The 17,442-nt window shown below is 50.7% G+C and overlaps 8 protein-coding genes across 8 annotated transcripts; 4 read left to right on the top strand and 4 right to left on the bottom strand.

Moving 5' to 3' along the window:
- Positions 1 to 122: 122 nt before the first annotated feature.
- Positions 123 to 4,149, top strand: PENARI_c009G09298 (uncharacterized protein; the record flags this gene model as incomplete). Its single annotated transcript, XM_022631983.1, has 4 exons — positions 123 to 241; positions 298 to 1,014; positions 1,074 to 2,528; positions 2,610 to 4,149. 4 exons carry the CDS (start codon positions 123 to 125, stop codon positions 4,147 to 4,149), a joined length of 3,831 nt encoding a protein of 1,276 aa, XP_022488167.1.
- Positions 4,150 to 4,663: 514 nt separating this feature from the next.
- Positions 4,664 to 5,263, bottom strand: PENARI_c009G08220 (SND2/TMEM208 family protein; the record flags this gene model as incomplete). The annotated part of the gene is made up of 2 exons (XM_022631950.1): positions 4,664 to 5,170; positions 5,255 to 5,263. The coding sequence occupies 2 exons, from the start codon at positions 5,261 to 5,263 to the stop codon at positions 4,664 to 4,666; spliced, it is 516 nt and encodes a 171-aa protein (XP_022488208.1).
- Positions 5,264 to 5,992: 729 nt separating this feature from the next.
- On the top strand, positions 5,993 to 8,586 carry PENARI_c009G03246 (anaphase promoting complex subunit bimA; the record flags this gene model as incomplete). The annotated part of the gene is made up of 4 exons (XM_022631803.1): positions 5,993 to 6,329; positions 6,386 to 6,559; positions 6,611 to 8,451; positions 8,515 to 8,586. 4 exons carry the CDS (start codon positions 5,993 to 5,995, stop codon positions 8,584 to 8,586), a joined length of 2,424 nt encoding a protein of 807 aa, XP_022488431.1.
- Positions 8,587 to 9,137: 551 nt separating this feature from the next.
- Positions 9,138 to 10,072, top strand: PENARI_c009G06205 (1-acylglycerol-3-phosphate O-acyltransferase SLC1; the record flags this gene model as incomplete). The annotated part of the gene is made up of 2 exons (XM_022631888.1): positions 9,138 to 9,849; positions 9,906 to 10,072. 2 exons carry the CDS (start codon positions 9,138 to 9,140, stop codon positions 10,070 to 10,072), a joined length of 879 nt encoding a protein of 292 aa, XP_022488399.1.
- Positions 10,073 to 10,673: 601 nt separating this feature from the next.
- PENARI_c009G03019 (asparaginase ahrA) lies at positions 10,674 to 11,864 on the bottom strand (the record flags this gene model as incomplete). Its single annotated transcript, XM_022631795.1, has 2 exons — positions 10,674 to 11,641; positions 11,699 to 11,864. The coding sequence occupies 2 exons, from the start codon at positions 11,862 to 11,864 to the stop codon at positions 10,674 to 10,676; spliced, it is 1,134 nt and encodes a 377-aa protein (XP_022488428.1).
- Positions 11,865 to 13,546: 1,682 nt separating this feature from the next.
- Positions 13,547 to 15,071, bottom strand: PENARI_c009G02142 (4'-phosphopantetheinyl transferase family protein; the record flags this gene model as incomplete). The annotated part of the gene is made up of 3 exons (XM_022631772.1): positions 13,547 to 13,604; positions 13,669 to 14,930; positions 14,985 to 15,071. 3 exons carry the CDS (start codon positions 15,069 to 15,071, stop codon positions 13,547 to 13,549), a joined length of 1,407 nt encoding a protein of 468 aa, XP_022488203.1.
- A 512-nt stretch (positions 15,072 to 15,583) lies between these two features.
- Positions 15,584 to 16,441, top strand: PENARI_c009G00458 (pyridoxal 5'-phosphate synthase glutaminase subunit PdxT; the record flags this gene model as incomplete). Its single annotated transcript, XM_022631713.1, has 2 exons — positions 15,584 to 15,816; positions 15,871 to 16,441. 2 exons carry the CDS (start codon positions 15,584 to 15,586, stop codon positions 16,439 to 16,441), a joined length of 804 nt encoding a protein of 267 aa, XP_022488264.1.
- Positions 16,442 to 16,579: 138 nt separating this feature from the next.
- Positions 16,580 to 17,348, bottom strand: PENARI_c009G07750 (nuclear cap-binding protein subunit CBC2; the record flags this gene model as incomplete). Its single annotated transcript, XM_022631930.1, has 5 exons — positions 16,580 to 16,709; positions 16,766 to 16,957; positions 17,010 to 17,054; positions 17,115 to 17,209; positions 17,283 to 17,348. The coding sequence occupies 5 exons, from the start codon at positions 17,346 to 17,348 to the stop codon at positions 16,580 to 16,582; spliced, it is 528 nt and encodes a 175-aa protein (XP_022488343.1).
- Positions 17,349 to 17,442: the final 94 nt, after the last annotated feature.

Genomic DNA, 17,442 nt, shown 5'->3' with positions numbered 1-17,442 from the left:
CGTTGTTAAGCCGACTTGATCTCAGTGTGTGTGGAAGGGCAAGCCCTCACGCAAATTACAGTGGTCGACCTCACATCTCTCAAGGAGATCGCGTGAACTCGAAAGGGTCAGTCACAGTCACGATGGTAGTGATGGAGAATGGACAAGTGGCGGAGACCACGGTCAAATCAAATGGCCGGCAGGAGGTTAATAAGCCGCGCAGAAAGGGCTTCTTGCGATGGACAGTGGGACTTGTTGTGAGGTGAGTACCAAACCACGATTAGGGGAAGTACTCAACTAATATCTGCGGTTTTTTAGACTTTGCATCTGGTATGCACTTGTAACGCCGTTCCTACAATGCCCTTCCAACCTCGCAGAACTTACAGAAACATCGCCGCGAGTCTGCAAGCCTTACCTGATCGCTCGAGCGCACGTCGAGCCTTATGTCACACCCTATTATGATACGTACGCGGCACTTTATGTTGATCAAGCTCGCCCATATGTCAAGGTCTTGAACGAACGGGTTTATACCCCGGCATCAAAAGTTGCCAAATCTGGTTATGAGAAATACGGGGCGCCGGCATTGGACAAAGCCCAGATTTATGGTGCTGAGCAATGGCGAGTCCAAGTCACACCTCGAGTGCAATCTGCTCGGGATAAGGCGAATCAGCTCTATCTCGCTAAAGTGGACCCATATGTCCAGCAGAGTGTGACTGTTGTCTCCCCGTATTACCAAAAGGCCAACTCCGCCGCGATGACTGTCTACTGGGACCACCTAGTGCCTTTTTATACCCGCTCACAGCCTTTCATTGGCAAGACTTATGCCACGAGCCAGGGAATTTTGACCACCCATGTTATGCCCGGCGCGCGCTATACCTGGTCATCCGCAGTCTACTTTGCGAACAGCTCGTTGTGGCCTCACGTCACAGGTCTTTACTCTGAGCAGGTAGAGCCACAATTAGTCAAGATCGGCCAGCGTTTGGCTAGCTACAGGGAAGGCAAGCGCCTTCGCGCTGTTGTTGAGGAAGCTGATAGGTACGTTGAGTTCTTTCATCACCTCTGAAGTCCGCGGTTTTGCTAACTATCATCTTAAGCACTTCATCCCTGCAGCCTGTCTATTCTAAGACTACTCAAACCGAGGAGCCAGTTCACACCACGAGTACTGTGACCTCCACGTCTACGACCGAAGCTCCTGTCCAGCCCACTCTCTCTGCAACAGAGCAAGCGCAGCAAGACCGTGTCAAGATCGAGTCCGACCTTGAGAGATGGCAGGCCAAGTTTGCTCTTGCAGCTGATAAAGGTATTGAGGACCTCGAGGAGCGTATTGAGGAAATCGTGTCTGCCCTCGTTGCGAGCAGCGCCAACAGTTACGGTCAGAGCCTTTCTACTGCACTTCAATCGGTATCAGCTGAGCAGCTTTCTTCGGTCAAAAAACGAATCAATGCCCTGGCGGAATCGATGCCAGATGAGGATGCTCCAGAGGTTGAAGAGTCGACTGGAGATCAGCTCGTCAGGGAAATCAGAACTTCCGCCATTTCCGTGAGAGATCGTGCCCATGCACTAAGAGAATGGTTCACATCTTTCGATGAAGAACTTGTTCGCCGAGTGGGTGCGGCCGTTGACTCAACTCTGGCTGTCCTCGACAGCATCCGTGACCTAGGATTGCAAGAGATCGGCATGCGCTGGGCGTGGATGGATGGTGTCACCTACAAGGATTGGGCTAAGTACCATGCTCTGAAAGTCCAACTCGAGGATTGGCGCAACGAGATCCGGGATGTCGGCGTACACCACAAGTCAGTTTCAGAGGCCAGAACCGTGGCAAGTGATATCTTGGACAGCGGCATGCAAGTAGCCGAACAAGCCGCAAAGGAACTTGTCAGACTTAAGGATGTTGGGCTCTGGAAGATCGCCGCTCGTGAAGTCAGTGACAACTTTGACACTCGAAACGAATCCCCGCCTCCGAGACCCAAGTCTCAAGAAGAACCTGAAGAATCAGAAGACATATCTGTCGATTCGGATCACGACGAGACATCTGAAGCGGTCTCTGACTCTGCTACTCAGAGGGAAGACGTGAACGAAGAAGCCACGTCAAGCCCGGATGATGCTTCTGAGGACATCGATGAAGCCCCGGAGGCCGAATCGTCTCCCGCTGTCGTTGCCGAAGAGGACGGTTTTGATGGTAATGCTGAGTCCGTTCTGGCTGACGCCATTGTGGATGAACAGCCTTCTGTGAGACCAGCCTTTGGTGTTGCTGCTGCTGATGTCGGCTCTTACCAAGAGCCCATCCTCGATGATGAGGACTCAGATGCCTTGCATAGCCTGGCGAACAAAGCTGGCGACACTTACGCCGAGGCAAGCAAGGCTGTCAGCGAGGCTATCTACGGTGCTTCCGTGACTCCTGGAGTTGGCGATCAGGCTGCGTCATTCGCCAGTGACCAGTATTCTCATGCATGGTCCGCCGCATCTGAGGTTCTTTATGGAACTCCCTTAAGTCCTGGAGAGAAGGTTTCCAGCGCTGCCTCTAAAAAATACGCTGAGGCTGTAGCGGCGTAAGTAGTGTAGACTATCTATTATGCTTTTAAAATTACACCCTCAATTGAATACTCGCTAATCAAGTTTCTGAACTTCAGTGCCTCGTCGGTCATCTATGGTACCCCAACACCGGTCATTCAATCTTTGGTAGGCGAGGCCAGCTCAGCATATGCTGATTCTACGGTTCAAGCCAAGATCCTCTATGAAATCGCAAAGTCTCAAGTTCTTGGCCAGATGGCGCAGTCTAGCGCTCCCGCTCATTCCCAGCTCCTTGCCTCTATTGAAGCGGCTTACTCTGGGTCGGTCAAGTATGCCACTGAAGAGTTAGAGTCGAAGCTTCGCGCTGTTCGAGCTACTCCCACGCCCTCCTCCGCAGGACCGCTAGCTCAAATATCATCAATCGCCTCGTCGCGATTGGACCAGGGACTCAGTCTGGCATCTGAGCAACTAGCTCAGGTGCGGCAAACAGCGTCGCCAACTAGTGACTCCGGCTTCCAGCCCTTTGTGCTCGATGCGCAGCGCCGCTATTACGAGGCAGTCGGTTTGGCTCACGATCACTATTCTGCCTTTGTATCAACGGCATCTGATGCAGTTTATGGTTCTCCGACGCCCACCCCAGCTCCCGGAAGCTTCAAGGGACTCGTCGAGGAAGCCGGATCTCAATACGAGCAGGCCTCTTCGTTGGCTTCCGCCAGCCTTGTCGCTGTTGTTGCCTCAGCCAGCTCGGTCATCTCTTCGGCTGATGATGGTAAAGCGAAGAGTATCATTGATGATGCCTCATCAAGATACAATGCCGCCCTCTCCGCAGCTTCTTCTTCTCTCTCGTTGGCATCCGCCTCAGCTAGTTCGGCTATCTACGGAACCACCCCAGGGCCTGTGGAATCTCTTTCCAGCCAAGCATCCGAAAATTGGGAGAACCTGGTTTCCAAGGTCAGCGAGCAGATTTATGGCGCACCAACACCGTATCTGCAACAAGTGGTGAAAGACCAGCGTGCCCACTTTGAGGCGGTGCACGAAATTATCTCTGAGTTGATCGTGGGCAAGCAGCCATCATTCACTGAGAGTGTGCTGAGCAAGCTTCAAGCCGCATACGAGACACCTTACCCAACCGCCGCTGTCTCCTCTGCTTCTGGCTACATCAGTGAGACTTATGAGACTGCATCCTCGGCCGCTGCTGCGGCTATCTCCGATGTGCTGAGTGTGGAGGATATCATGCAGCATGCCAATGATCAACTCCACGCTGCTGTTGACGCTGCCAGTGTCGGGATCTACGGAACTCCCAAAGGCTCCTTTGAACAGGCCACAGATGCTGCGGCCGACGCTTACTCGACAGCATCTGCCCACGTAAGCAGCGCTGTCTATGGCAAGGAATCTGATTACATCGATATCGCTAAGGGTGCCATTGAGGACATTCAATCCAAAGCCAGCGCTGCTATCTACGGTGAAGAGCCGAACGCAGTTGAGAGTGCCACCCTCCGTCTCGCTGGTGCTGTTGAAAGCGCCAAGTCTCAGCTGGCTGACCTTGCTGCCAGCGCTAGCAGCGTTGCGTCCGAGGCAGCTGAGACCGCTGCGTCACACGTAGAAGATGCGACGAGCAGTGTCAGGAGTGCTGCATCTTCAGTCAAGGACGAACTGTGAAGGAGTGAACTTTGTTCAAATCACTCTACTCCTATCACGGCATGCATCATGTATTTTTCTTTTCTCTATTTCCTTCTTTCGGACTCGAACAGCTTGCTCCGAAATTGAACGCCATGCCTTAGGCATGCTATGCGCGGCTTCCGACGCATTATTCCCCATATAGTTTGTCACGACGGCTAAATGCTCATGACCTTCATGCACAGTTTCTTTTGATTTCGGGCTCTTTCCTATTGTCTTGTGTTTTCTGTAATCACTTTCTGACTCAAATACGAGGGGGTTTGAAGTGGTATATGTTAGTACATAATAACTGAATGGGCTTTTTTGATCTTCTCAATATGATCGAGCATATATCTGTTTCCCATGGCAAACTTAGAATCATGTACTAGATCGGCGTTAGGTCATAGAAATACTCCAATATGTCATTTTGGGTAAAATGGTGCTGAATCCCAATCTGGAACGCACAATATATATCGAGCTTATTGTTACATATTTTGCCCACTCAGGTCCCACCAAATCACCTATACTTCATAGAAGAGCCCCTCTTTTCCTTCTTCAATTGCGTCTTACTCTTGGGAGCATCACCCTGGGCTTCTTCACCGCCACCACCCATTCCGGCGAATCCCTTCTTCACACCCATGATGGTGGTATAGGCAGCGTAGACAGAGTACAAAGGAATCACCACCCACAACCACCAAGCCCGGTCATTGAACAGACAGGCAGCAAAAATGCACCCCTGTGTCCAGTAAAGTACATCCCACATGTACTCCGTCAGACCGGTGGCATTGAGATCCTCGCCAGCGGAGCGCAAGGAGCCATCCTCATTGTAGCGCGGCCGGCCCACGCGGTCCAGATAATATTCAATGGCAAGAGTTGGAATAGCCAAGAAGAAGTATGGCTTTAAGGAGCGAGGCCGCTGGAACATAAAGTGCAGCACAAGGAAGAGCAGGTGCAATGCCGCCGAGATCAGGTGAGTGCGGTTGAGGATAGCACCATTGCGGGTCGCTAGGGTTTTGGCGGCTTTCTGTGATAGAGTTAGAATGTTTTTATGCAGAGAACATGCTAATAGGGAGTCTGCAGCAGCAAGGAACCGTCGTTTGGTACATACCTGGGCCATGATTGAATACAATCACCGGTTTCTCCGCAGGTTGATAATGATGGAGGTCTTCTAAGTTCCCTGACGCCCCTGATTAAGAGCTAGGCAAGCTAGAGGCTTCAAGATGGCTCAAAATCGGAGAAAGAGGCTGAACGGGAACGGAGGGGACACGCATGACAGCTGCAGTACATCGGACGATTGTTGCCCTCCACGACCCTCACCGCCGTCACCGCCCGGCAAAAACGACAAAGGCCTCTCGAGACCAAAATAACAAGGAAGAACTGAAGCTTCACAATACTCTGCCTTCAGAGCTGACATGTCCCTGCTTTGAGGCGTATTTAGCTGGTTTAACCAGAGGGATCTCACTTCGTTGCTTCCTATCATCCTCGTTCGTCTTCCTACCATTTCCGGCTCTGGTTGACATTCCTCACTCCACGCCCGTCGTCCCGAGCCAGTGAACCACACCTGCATTCAGAGCAGTTCGCTGACATTGGACTTTTCGCTGTCCCATGTCTTGCTAGCGTTGATGGACCGTTCGCTCGCGCTTCCAGAACTCACTCCAGAACTCACTCGATCGCGTCGTTGTTTCCTCCCCGCGTCTCAAGAGGGCATCTCCAAGGAAGGCGCCGGAGGTTGATGGGCCAGCTCCCCCGAAATTTCACAATCGCATCATTACTTTGAATTTCGACCTATTCTCCCACGAACCAAACCTCGCGCGCTGTCGCATAACGTGCTGCCCGACCCCTCACCATGGCCTTGTCCACGGGACATGTCGCCAGCCAGTTACGGCACCTCATTTACTACCAACTCGATAATAACCTAATTCGCAACGCGCTATTTCTCGCCGGCCGTCTCCATGCCTTTGAACCGCGATCCTACGAGGCGCAATATCTACTTGCGCTCTGTCACCTACACAATGGCGAAGTGAAGGCTGCATTTGATTGCAGTCAGCCTTCAGGCTCTCTAGGCCTACATGCTGGCTGCGCGTATGTTTTCGCGCAAACTTGCTTGGATCTGGAGAAATACTTGGACGGCATTACAGCTTTAGATCGCAGCAAGCATCTATGGGCCACCAAGAATCACTGGAGTAAGCGTTCGCAAACTTGTGCCTGGGATCGAACTGAAGTGCTAATGAAATTACAGACAAGCACAGCGAAACACAGCGACAACATCTTCCGGATGCCGCAGCCGTGTTTTGCTTACAGGGAAAGCTTTGGCACGCTCATAAAGATTTGAACAAAGCAGTTGACTGTTACGTGGAGGCACTTAAGCTGAACCCATTCATGTGGGACGCGTTCCTAGGACTTTGTGAAACGGGTATGTATTGATCTCTGATATTGGATGGAATTCTCTCTCACATGATTTCAGGTGTCAACATCCGAGTCCCCAATATCTATCAACTTAGCCCAGAACTTCTCGCAATAATATCCTCATCGCCGGATCAAACACCCGCAGTATCAGACAACATCCCCGTCGCAGAAGCTCTCCCTATGCAACCCCCTATTCACCCCGCATCCGATCCTTTTATGGTCCCTGCATCCCGAGGCGAGGCCGATGCCACATTTGGAAGCTCCGCTCTCTGGGAAAAGCTGAATGGCAGCTCCGTCACTGTGGCACAGCAAGTATTCCAAGATGGCATGGAGACCCCAGGGGCACAGAGCAGTGGCTCTGAAGAGTTCCGCATCGCGAATGGTGTCACGGATCCGGAATCCACATGGGATGCACCCATGGCTCCGGCCCGCAAGACACGTCCAACGCAAACCATGAGCCTAGATCAAACTGGGCAAGCTCCACCTCGAATGCGCCCAACAGGTATCAGGCCCAGAAACAAAACAAGAACAGACCCAGAGGCCCACTCAACTGTCCCAATGGAAAGAGATCCTCTTCCTGCGCCCAGGTTTGGTGACCGCAAGCGCACAGTCTCTGGGCAAGTTGCCCACCCCCCTCCTCCATCACAACCGATTGAACCAGGTGCTCCTCAGCGCCGAAGCGTTCGCCTATTCAATCAAATCAAGCCTACCACAAGCAAACTTTCTAACAGTACACTAAACAGTACGCTTACCGGCAAAGACGGCCGTGAAATGAAAAAATTAAGGGCACAGTCAAGAGGACGCATCGGAACTGCGCCCACAGTCGGCCGCGTCGTGAGTGGTAATCGAAAGCCCATGGAAGCACCCGACAATGATAGCAAGGACCATCGTACTGGACCAATGCCACCACATCCTCCGGTACCTCCGTTGCCCAAAAACGCCGAGAAAACAAAAGAGCTCGAGGCTCTGAACTGGCTTCTGGGGCTGTTCAATAAACTTGCCTGTGGACATTTCGCATTGAGTCGTTACAAGTCCGGAGAGGCTATCAGCCATTTCAATACTCTCTCTCAAGGTCAGCGTGAGACCTCATGGGTTCTTGCTCAGCTTGGACGGGCCCATTTTGAGCAAGCGGGGTATACAGAAGCTGCGAAATATTTCCACAGGGTTCAAACGTTGGCGCCCTCTCGCCAAGAAGACATGGAAATCTACTCAACTGTCTTATGGCATCTGAAAAACGATGTTGAACTGGCCTACTTGGCACATAAATTGCTCGAAGCTGATCGGCTATCACCTCAGGCATGGTGTGCCATTGGCAACTCTTTTTCCCACCAACGAGATCACGATCAAGCACTGAAGTGCTTCAAGCGCGCAACAATGATTGACCCTGGCTTCGCATATGCCTTCACTCTGCAAGGACATGAGTATGTCGCCAACGAGGAATATGACAAGGCATTGGAGGCCTACCGCAACGGCATCAATGCCGACAATCGACACTACAACGCTTGGTACGGACTGGGGACGGTGTACGATAAGATGGGCAAACTTGATTTTGCTGAGCAGCACTTCCGCAACGCAGCTAGCATCAACCCCACTAACGCGGTACTAATTTGCTGCATTGGTCTGGTTTTGGAGAAAATGAACAACCCTCAGGAAGCCCTGGTCCACTACGGCAGAGCCTCCTCGTTGGCTCCACAATCAGTTTTGGCCCGGTTCCGCAAGGCGCGCGTGCTAATGAAGCTGCACGAATTCAAATTCGCTATGGCAGAATTGAAGATTCTCAAGGATATGGCGCCGGATGAAGCAAATGTGCATTACCTGCTGGGAAAGCTGTACAAAGTGCTCCATGACAAGGCCAATGCTATCAAGCATTTCACAGCGGCCTTGAACTTGGATCCAAAGGTACGTTCAAGCACAGAATGCCTTCTGGCTGTTGAATTCCTTGCTGACACTCACTCCTTACAGGCTGCACAATACATCAAGGACGCGATGGAATCCTTGGATGAAGACGAGATGGAGGATGAGGACATAGCGTAGGCCTGTGATGCCCCAGGTCTTTCTGTTTTGTTCCCGCATGGGAACGCTCTCTTATGAACTCGGCGTTTGAAGGCCTCTTTGCACAGCATTCACTGTGGAGTTTTCTTTTCCAGGTTTAGATATCTGGCATCACGCATGATGGTGTTCTGTACATTAGTTGAACAATTTTCTCTGGCACGGATGAGATGATGGGTGCTTGCATAATTCATTATCCTTCCATGCGCTGTTCTCATGATTTAAATGTGACATATTGCTCTAAGCTTAATATATTGTAGCTGCATACTTCCGGCCAGCGTGACCCCGTCATCTGCACCAGGCGGTGAGTCGGCCTCGGGGCAAAAAAACGATTCAACGCCGACTTGCTCTTCCCCACAGTCATGGCTCAGGGCATTTGAAGCTGTATCTCTTTCTTCTTTGTTCCTCCTTTTTCTCGGATTCAACACCTGGGCTGGGGTGCCAATTCTCTTTCCGGAAGTATGTTCCCTTCCCCCCGGTTATAGTCTCCGCTCTGACCATATCTCTCCCCAGCATCTTCTCAACAAACCGTCACCATGTCGTTCGGCTCCTACATTGTGTCAGGCGTTAGCTCCTTTGTGGTAGTAACAGCCTCCCTCTTCGCCCTTGGTCAGAAAGTACCCCGCGCCGCCTTTGCCGCTCGGTGTCTCGCATCCTATGGCTCCCTCCTCGTGGCTGCCGCGTACGGCGTGATCGTCTCAATCTGCCTACGGCTAGTTGGATATGGTCGTATCTCACAATGGGCCACGGGGCGCAGCTTCAAGTGGTTGATGCGCTTCACCACCGGTGTCAAGTTTGAGGTCATCGAGGGCGAGGAGTACCTGAACACCCGTCCGGCTGTCTTCCTTGGTAACCACCAGACCGAGCTGGATGTGTTGATGCTGGGCTGTATCTTCCCACCCTACTGTAGCGTGACTGCTAAGAAGTCTTTGCGGAACATTCCCTTCCTGGGCTGGTTCATGGCCCTCTCTCGCACTGTCTTCATTGACCGTGCCAACCGCGAGACCGCCCTCAAGGCCTTTGATGGTGCCGCGGATGAAATGCGCAATCACCGCCAGAGTGTTTTTATCTTTGCCGAGGGTACCCGGAGTTACTCTGATGAGCCTACCCTTCTACCCTTCAAGAAGGGTGCTTTCCATTTGGCTGTGAAGGCTGGTGTGCCAATCGTTCCCATTGTGGCGGAGAACTACTCCCATATTCTGTCGCCTCGTGCGTGGCGATTCAATGCTGGAACTATCAAGATCAAAGGTTTGTTTGTTGTTTGAGTCTCATAAAAGTGAACCTAATTAATCATTTGCGAATAGTCTTGCCTCCTATTCTGACCACGAATTTGACATCGGCCGATGTGGATAAACTGACAACTTCAACTCGGGACTCGATGCTCAACACCCTTATTGAATTGTCCCATGCCCAGAAGGAAAAGGTTGATGTTGCCCACGCCAACGGTGTTTCCAGCGCTATTGAGATCTAAGCGCATCCAAGTTGCGCCACAGGGCTCTCCGCCGCCTCGATATTCACCGGCTGTCCACCCGATAATGGAAATTTCGAACGAAGCCCATGACAGCAAGGAACATACCTAATCACCCGCCCCGATTGAATCCACCAGAAGAGCAACTCGTCCTCCGCTCTTAATGCAGTATATTCCCATTCAATTCTTCGGTACATACTCTCTAGTTCATGCCATAAGAACTCGAATTTGGGAAACCTTAGACGTTGAACTTATCTCCTTTTACCTCTGCCCCAGGGGATTGGTATTACATTAGACATTACGCCGATGTCCTTTTTGCATCTTTTCGGTCCTGGTTCCCTTCTCCTTTTTGCACCTCGGAATGTATATATCTTTAGGAACAACGCATGACATGACCTGGCACACTAGACTGAATTACATTTTGCTTTAGCTTCTTGTGCTTTACCATGATCCCTACAAGAGTGATGTCTGCATACGCCTTGAGTACCGAGAATACAAACTCATTGATTCATCTATTATAACCTTCTAATTTTTATTTGTCCATTCTAGACATCTAATAATTCTGTGTATATGTTTTGCTATTTTGAAGCCCCCAAAAAGGTATTCAAGCAACAGTAGCCTTCCCAAACACCTCCCGGATCTCCTGGACTTTCTTGCCCTCAGCCAACAACAACCCGACCAAGATGCGCGACTGCTGGGGGTTAAACAAGCCACTAGCAATCTTGCTGCTGTCGCCAGTGATATCAGCGGTGGGAACCTCACCGTTAACAGTACGGTGGCTCAAAACAACAGGAATGCCGTGCTTAGCAACGACATCACTGATAGCATCAGCAAAGTCTGTGGAAATACCACCAGCGCCTTCACCAGCAACAACAATACCCTTCGCGCCATTCTTAACAGCACTGTATAGCGAATCGGCATGCATATCCTCATAAGCATAGAGAATATCAACCCGAGGAATAGAGTCCACATCAGTAACATCAACAGTATGCTTCGCCTTCGGCTGCACAGCAGGATAATAGAAGTAAGGCGTATTGGAAACAATAGTCCCCAGACTACCCTGCTCATACGCCTTGAACGTATCAACGGTATTGGCATTAGTCTTGGTAGCAAAGAATGCAGAGACAATCCGGTCATTCAGCACAACAAGCGCACCACGCTCCTTAGCATCCTCATCCGCGGCAACAGTCACCCCCTGCAGGAGGTTCATGGGCCCGTCCGCGGAAATGGCGGTGGAAGGCCGCATCGAGCCCACGAAGACAATTGGCTTGCCGCAGTTTACTGTTGCGTCGATGAAGAATGCAGATTCCTCGAGTGTGTCTGTGCCGTGGGTGATTACTGCGCCGGACATGGTGGGGTCGTCGCAGACGGTTGTTTGGAGGGTGTGGGTGAGGTTTAGCAGGAGGGATGAGGAGACATCGCCGCTATTGACGTTTGTGGCTTGGACGGCGGCGACGTTGGCGATATCGTTGATTTCTGGGATTCCGCTGAGGAGCTTGGTGATTGATAATGCGCCAGATTTGTAGCCTGCTGTTGCGGTTTTATCGTCGCTAGTGCCGGCGATGGTGCCGCCTTTATTTGTGTTAGGATGGATACTTCTTCGTATGATAAGGGGTGGGTGATAAGTACCAGTTGCTAAGAGAGTGACATTGGGTAGAGAAGCGTTGAATTGGTTAAACTTCAGGCCGTTGGAGTTGGTATAGGACGTGTTGGATGCTCGGGCCTGGATCAAAGGAGAGGCATAACTTGTGGCAGCCAAGGCTGATACAAGGAATGTATTGAGATGGAAGCCCATTGTGAAAGCTATGCTTTTGTTATCAGGTCAAACAGGGCTGTGGATTATGGCAATGTATGAGCATGAACACCGGCGTGGACGACCCTTTATATAGATCGGACCTGACGTCTGAGTCGAATTCTACAGTTCCGAGCCGAATTCTAGGCGTCATGGTATATAGTTTTCTTGGCAGCTCTTGACCATACTGTTTTGCCTTGGCTGAGACCCCAGCATGTCGTAGTGTGCTCCAGAGCGTATGGAGTACAATAGAAACGGGAAAAGTGGATGAACCTTGGCGAAGGATAGTTGGGGTAGTGGAGATCGTCATTCTTCAGGAACGGCCGGATTAGAGTAGGATTATGCTGTTCGGCGATTGTTTGATTGGTCAAGGGGTTATTCTAGAAGAATAGAATATGATGCATGTCGTTCTCTCCATCCTACACTTTTATACTTCAATACCACAATCAAAGAGGATAGTTCCTCATATTTAACACGAAATATTCAATTCTACGATCGTCTACATCATACGTGCCCCATAATCATCCAACAAAAAAAAGCCTCATTCAATGACTAACATTAATCATGGCATTCTTGGCGAGGACCCGAGAGAGGCTGTGGCCTCCGAGCTCCAAGACTAGCCAAGTATATAAAGTCCGGAATCATCGGCCCATATTCGGACAAATAAGCTCGGGGGTCGAACCGAGTTTGTGATTCGTTATTCTGCTTGACGATCAGAGCATTACTCCAAATATGATCAAAACATACAGTTAATTCATCACCGCGTAGATCTCCCCTGAGCGGGCTGTGGAAATCCCGCAAACGCCCCGTTTCTGCGCTGGCCAAATGGGGTAAATTGTGTTGCTGATCGGAATTATCTCATCGACATCTGATTCACCCAGCGTCCATTAATATAGCAGCCTATCATGGTCAGATGGCATTTTAGAGCCAAATAACGGACCCGTTTATTGGAACTACAGCATGCGTCAAGGCCACTATCTGACCGTAGCCTTAACGATGACAGTTAATTCTTACCTGTGACAGCGCAGCAAGAAGGCATAAATACGAATTAAACCAACTACGGGGCTGGCGGAAATATTAATTAATGGTGGATATAATTTTCAATCCCCAAAAGAGAGTCATAGATACACCATGTCCCAGAGCGTAATTTCTGCATGAAAGACGACAATCTTAATTCCTGTCCGACGCAATACCTTGTCACGAGAGGAAAACAATTCTGTTCTACACTGCGCCGAGACAGTCAAACCTTTGGAGAATTCAGGATGTGGAGCATAAAGGATGCATGGGAGGATGTGACGTCTGTTTTCGCTGTAGTTGTCTCTTTATAGTCGAATAATACCACAGGATCGGTTTGGATAGAAACCAGAGCTAGCATTTGATCCATCGCCATCTAATATCTTGATCAATTCCATTATAGCAAGACGCACGAACGGTAAGTGTGCTAGGATTTACCATTGCCATCACCTTTCTGGTACTACTTAACGCGTAATAGTGAGTATAAAACCGAAATAAAGAGATGAGATTTCTGCCGTGGTGATTTATTGATACAAAGTTGCCAACCAGCATGGCCATGTAATTCCGACAGAAGATGCGTGTATGCATAGGGGAATCATTACGCTGAAAAACCGCTCAGATATCAAATATGCAAGATGCTGGAGATGCATAAGATTAGAACCAGTCATATCTCAGCAGTAGTTGAGATCCGGAGAACCCGTTGAATCCACCGATGGGGTGGGCTTGTGGCTAGTACTAAAATATTAGTTATTGGTCTTTACCAGAGGAAACAAATATTTGTGTGGTAGCGTACGCAAAGATTGATTGTGGGTTTTGGAAGTGAACACAGCGGCCCTCGGCACAGGGGCGAATGTCGAGGTCAATGTCTACTTCTTGCATGGGGAGCCAGGGGTCCCTGATTGCAGACTGCACGCGCCAGGGATCCCGCTCGCCGACTTTTCGAACTGCAGAGGGCGCAATTCGCATATCCTTTGGCCCATTTTGATCGGATAGCTCATAGTATCCTGGCAAGTGGTGATCGCCGTCATTCTGAACTTGTTTGGAAACGGTACCGATGTTGGACCCAGCGGCGGCAGTGGCCACGATAAAGTCCGACTCGAAGGCGGAGAGTTGAACGCGCACATGGTTAACGGGGTTACCCTTTAGCGTAATGTGGATATCCGTGTATGGCGCACCCCAGTTCTGGACGGATGGAGCAATGAAGGTAGACTGATCAACGGGATTGGGCTCGCACAGGGGGTATTCGGTAACACCACGCTTGGACACAGGCTCTGGGGCGATGACGTTTGAGAACTGTAGCTCACGTACCCAAGTGGCTAGAAGGCCGTCTCCGGTCATCTTCAAGTATGCCTCCTTCAGAGCCCAGACCGAATAGAAGAGGCGCATACCGTAGAGAGCCAGGCTTTCCTCGGTGTCATTCTTTGCGTCGCTTGCATTGATACCGCGCTGACGAGCTAGTTCAAGAGTTGCACGAGGGTTCTTGATGGTTTCCAATTCATGAGGGGAGAGAACCTCGGTGAAGATATCCACAAAAGACGCCAGAGCTGCAAGGGTCTTGGGAGGTCGGTCAGAACGACGACGATTAGGTTCATCAACGCAGGCAACATCAATTCCAACCCGGGGCGGATAGGAGCTAGTCTGGGCATTGCTCTCTGGGGCACGGGTCCCTGCAAGGAGCGTCAGAGATGCCTGATGACTGACATTGAAATCCACGCTTGAGTCGTAGTATGGACGGTTCTCCGGAACGGGAGTACGGCGGATAATGATCTCATTCCAGGATTTGCCAGTGGCCTGGTGGACAAAGAAGTACTTCAGTAGCTGAGACGCCAGGGACATGCGCTTATCCGACAAGTGGTGGTACTTCATGATGGAGTTTTGGTCGGCTCTAGAGAGAGTCTGGAGTAAAGGAAGGTTGAGGGCCATGTCATCCCAGCGCCGAGTGTCAATGTACCATCGCACCAAAGTTGGCTGGGATGTGAGAGAGCTGTCGACCTTGTCCGAATTGAGAGGCTTAGAGACGTCCTCCTGTCGAATGTTGTTTGTTACCATTTTGGTCTGTTGAGTTAGTTAGGAGGTTTCCATGCAACCAGCAAGCTGTTGAACACTCACAGCTGCCGGATAGGCCATCTGCAAGAGACGATCATAATCCTGAGGCCGCATGTGTCCCTCGACCGTCGAGGGAACCCCGCGCCACATCCTTATCGATCTTATCGTCGCACGTGCTGATAAGGGGTCTGTAATCGGCAGGCGGTGATAGCAACGAAGGGACTGTGAAGGCGTAGAGGACGGGTCTGGGAATGTGGGATGTGTAAGGCAGGTATGGAAGGAAGGAGTGGTGCTTCAGTCAGTGCAAAAGAGCAAAACTTTGGCGTAGAGGAAACGCATTTCTTCTTCCTTCAAGGGCACGTACATACACCACTTTCCTATTACATTGTCAACAATACAATTGGCCAATAAAAACCGTTCAATAAGCTAGTACTGAATGTATGCAGCTTCCGAGTCTACTTCATCTCCATTGGTTCCATTTACGCGTCCATAATAGTTAAAACAATCACAATGTATTTGTCTGGCAGAATAGTTTACTATTGTGGCAGTGAATCTTGATACGTCACGTGGAGATAAATTTCCCGTCGGAAAGTCAAAATCACGTGCCCTCAAGAGTCATCGCATTCCAGCAAAGCAATCTGGAACTTGCCAATTCACATACAATGACAATTACCGTTGGAGTCCTTGCCTTGCAAGGCGCATTCTACGAACATATACAGCTACTGAAGAAAGCCGCCGACCAAGCTCCTCCTTCAGAATGGCAGTTCATCGAAGTACGAACGCCACAAGAGCTGTCAACATGCGATGGACTGGTCTTGCCCGGGGGTGAAAGCACCACCATGTCTTTAGTCGCAGCAAGATCAAATCTTCTGGAGCCATTAAGAGACTTTGTGAAGTAGGTACCCTCAGCTAATTTACGCCAATCGGATCTAATGCGTTCGGTATACAGGGTGGATCGCAAACCAACGTGGGGTACCTGTGCCGGCCTCATTCTGCTCGCCGAGTCGGCCAACAGGACAAAGAGGGGTGGACAGGATCTGATCGGTGGCCTCGATGTAAGAGTGAACCGGAATCACTTTGGGCGACAGACAGAAAGCTTCCAAGGACCATTGGACCTGCCATTCTTGGGAGAGGACGCCGCGCCGTTCCCGGCTGTCTTCATTCGGGCACCGATTGTCGAAAAGATTCTGCCGCACCGTGAGGGCATCCAGGAAGATGAGACTCGGCTCGACGAGACTGTCGTGGCACCATCTCGGCAGGCACGCGACTCGGTGGCGGAAGCAGCGACAGCCGACCACGTCGAGGTACTCGCCACATTGTTGGGCCCTGCAGCTCGTAACGCAACAGAGAGCCGAGACATCAACCCGGATGAGGAAGTCGGCGATATTGTTGCAGTGCGACAGGGCAATGTGTTCGGCACCAGCTTCCACCCGGAGTTGACTGGCGACGCGAGAATCCATGCATGGTGGCTGCGCCAGGTGCAGTCGGCTGTGCTGAAACGAAAGAAGTTGGGACAATAGATGAGACAGTAGATCAAGAGACAATTGTAAATAGGGTATTTTGGTGAATAGACATTTCCTGTTTTTGCTAATTGATTCACCTCAAGTGGGATAACGCCATTGCTTGGTTGTGCCAGTACTGTTTCATTATGCCCTGACCTACCTCCCGGCGCCGTATTCATCTTCCTCGCGCTGGCGCTGCTCGTCATAGGCGCGGCCATATCCACCACGGCCCGGATCGTATTCCTCGCGGTATTCGTCGCGCACTTGTCCACCTGACTTGCCTCGTCTACCAAAAGAGTCAGCCATTACCAATCCATAAACCGCATCTTGAAGACCACGTACCCGAATTGCCGTCCTTCCTCAAATCCAGGGTCGAGGTCTGCGCGAATGATTCGCTCATCCAGCTTGGTTCCACCGATATATTTCAAGCAGTCCAGCGCATCCTGGTGTGTATAGTATTCGACGAAGCAGAATCCGCAGGGTGTCTTGTTGAATCGGTCCAGGCCCATCACTAGGCGCTTGATTTCACCGCACCTAGAAGTCAAAATTAGATCTGGATCGTAATCGACAAGGTGCGCATACTCACTTGGAAAAGAGCTCATGGATCTGTTCCTCGGTGGTATAGAAGGAACTGAAATTGGTCATTGGTCAATGGCGGCCGATGCTTCAAGATTGTAGGATGCATGCATACAGGTTTCCCACGTAGAGAGTAGTCGCATTCTTCAACTTGTCGTCGGGATCCTCGGGCTTCTCCTCGTCGCGGTCATTAAATCTGCGACGCTTGTTCTGTATGTCGTTTAGCGACTCGAGCTGTTCTGGATGCTTGGTAGAGCGCAACCTTGGAAGGGTAATAACCAACCTTACTAACATAGTAGGCACTCGGCCTATCCAGGCGGTCCACTGTGTTGATAGATAGCAAACTCATCGCGAAAATGTAATGAAAACTGAGTAGAGAAGAGGAGGAGAAAGGTTGACGGGAGGTCGGAGCAAAGAAGCTCGGAGCTCTCAGAAGATCTTGG

This window comes from Penicillium arizonense, assembly GCF_001773325.1.
Source record: "Penicillium arizonense strain CBS 141311 chromosome Unknown PENARI_contig009, whole genome shotgun sequence".
Classification (NCBI taxonomy): Eukaryota; Fungi; Ascomycota; class Eurotiomycetes; order Eurotiales; family Aspergillaceae; genus Penicillium; species Penicillium arizonense.
Note: the sequence above shows the minus strand (reverse complement) of the source record. Positions and strands in the feature narration are given on the sequence as shown.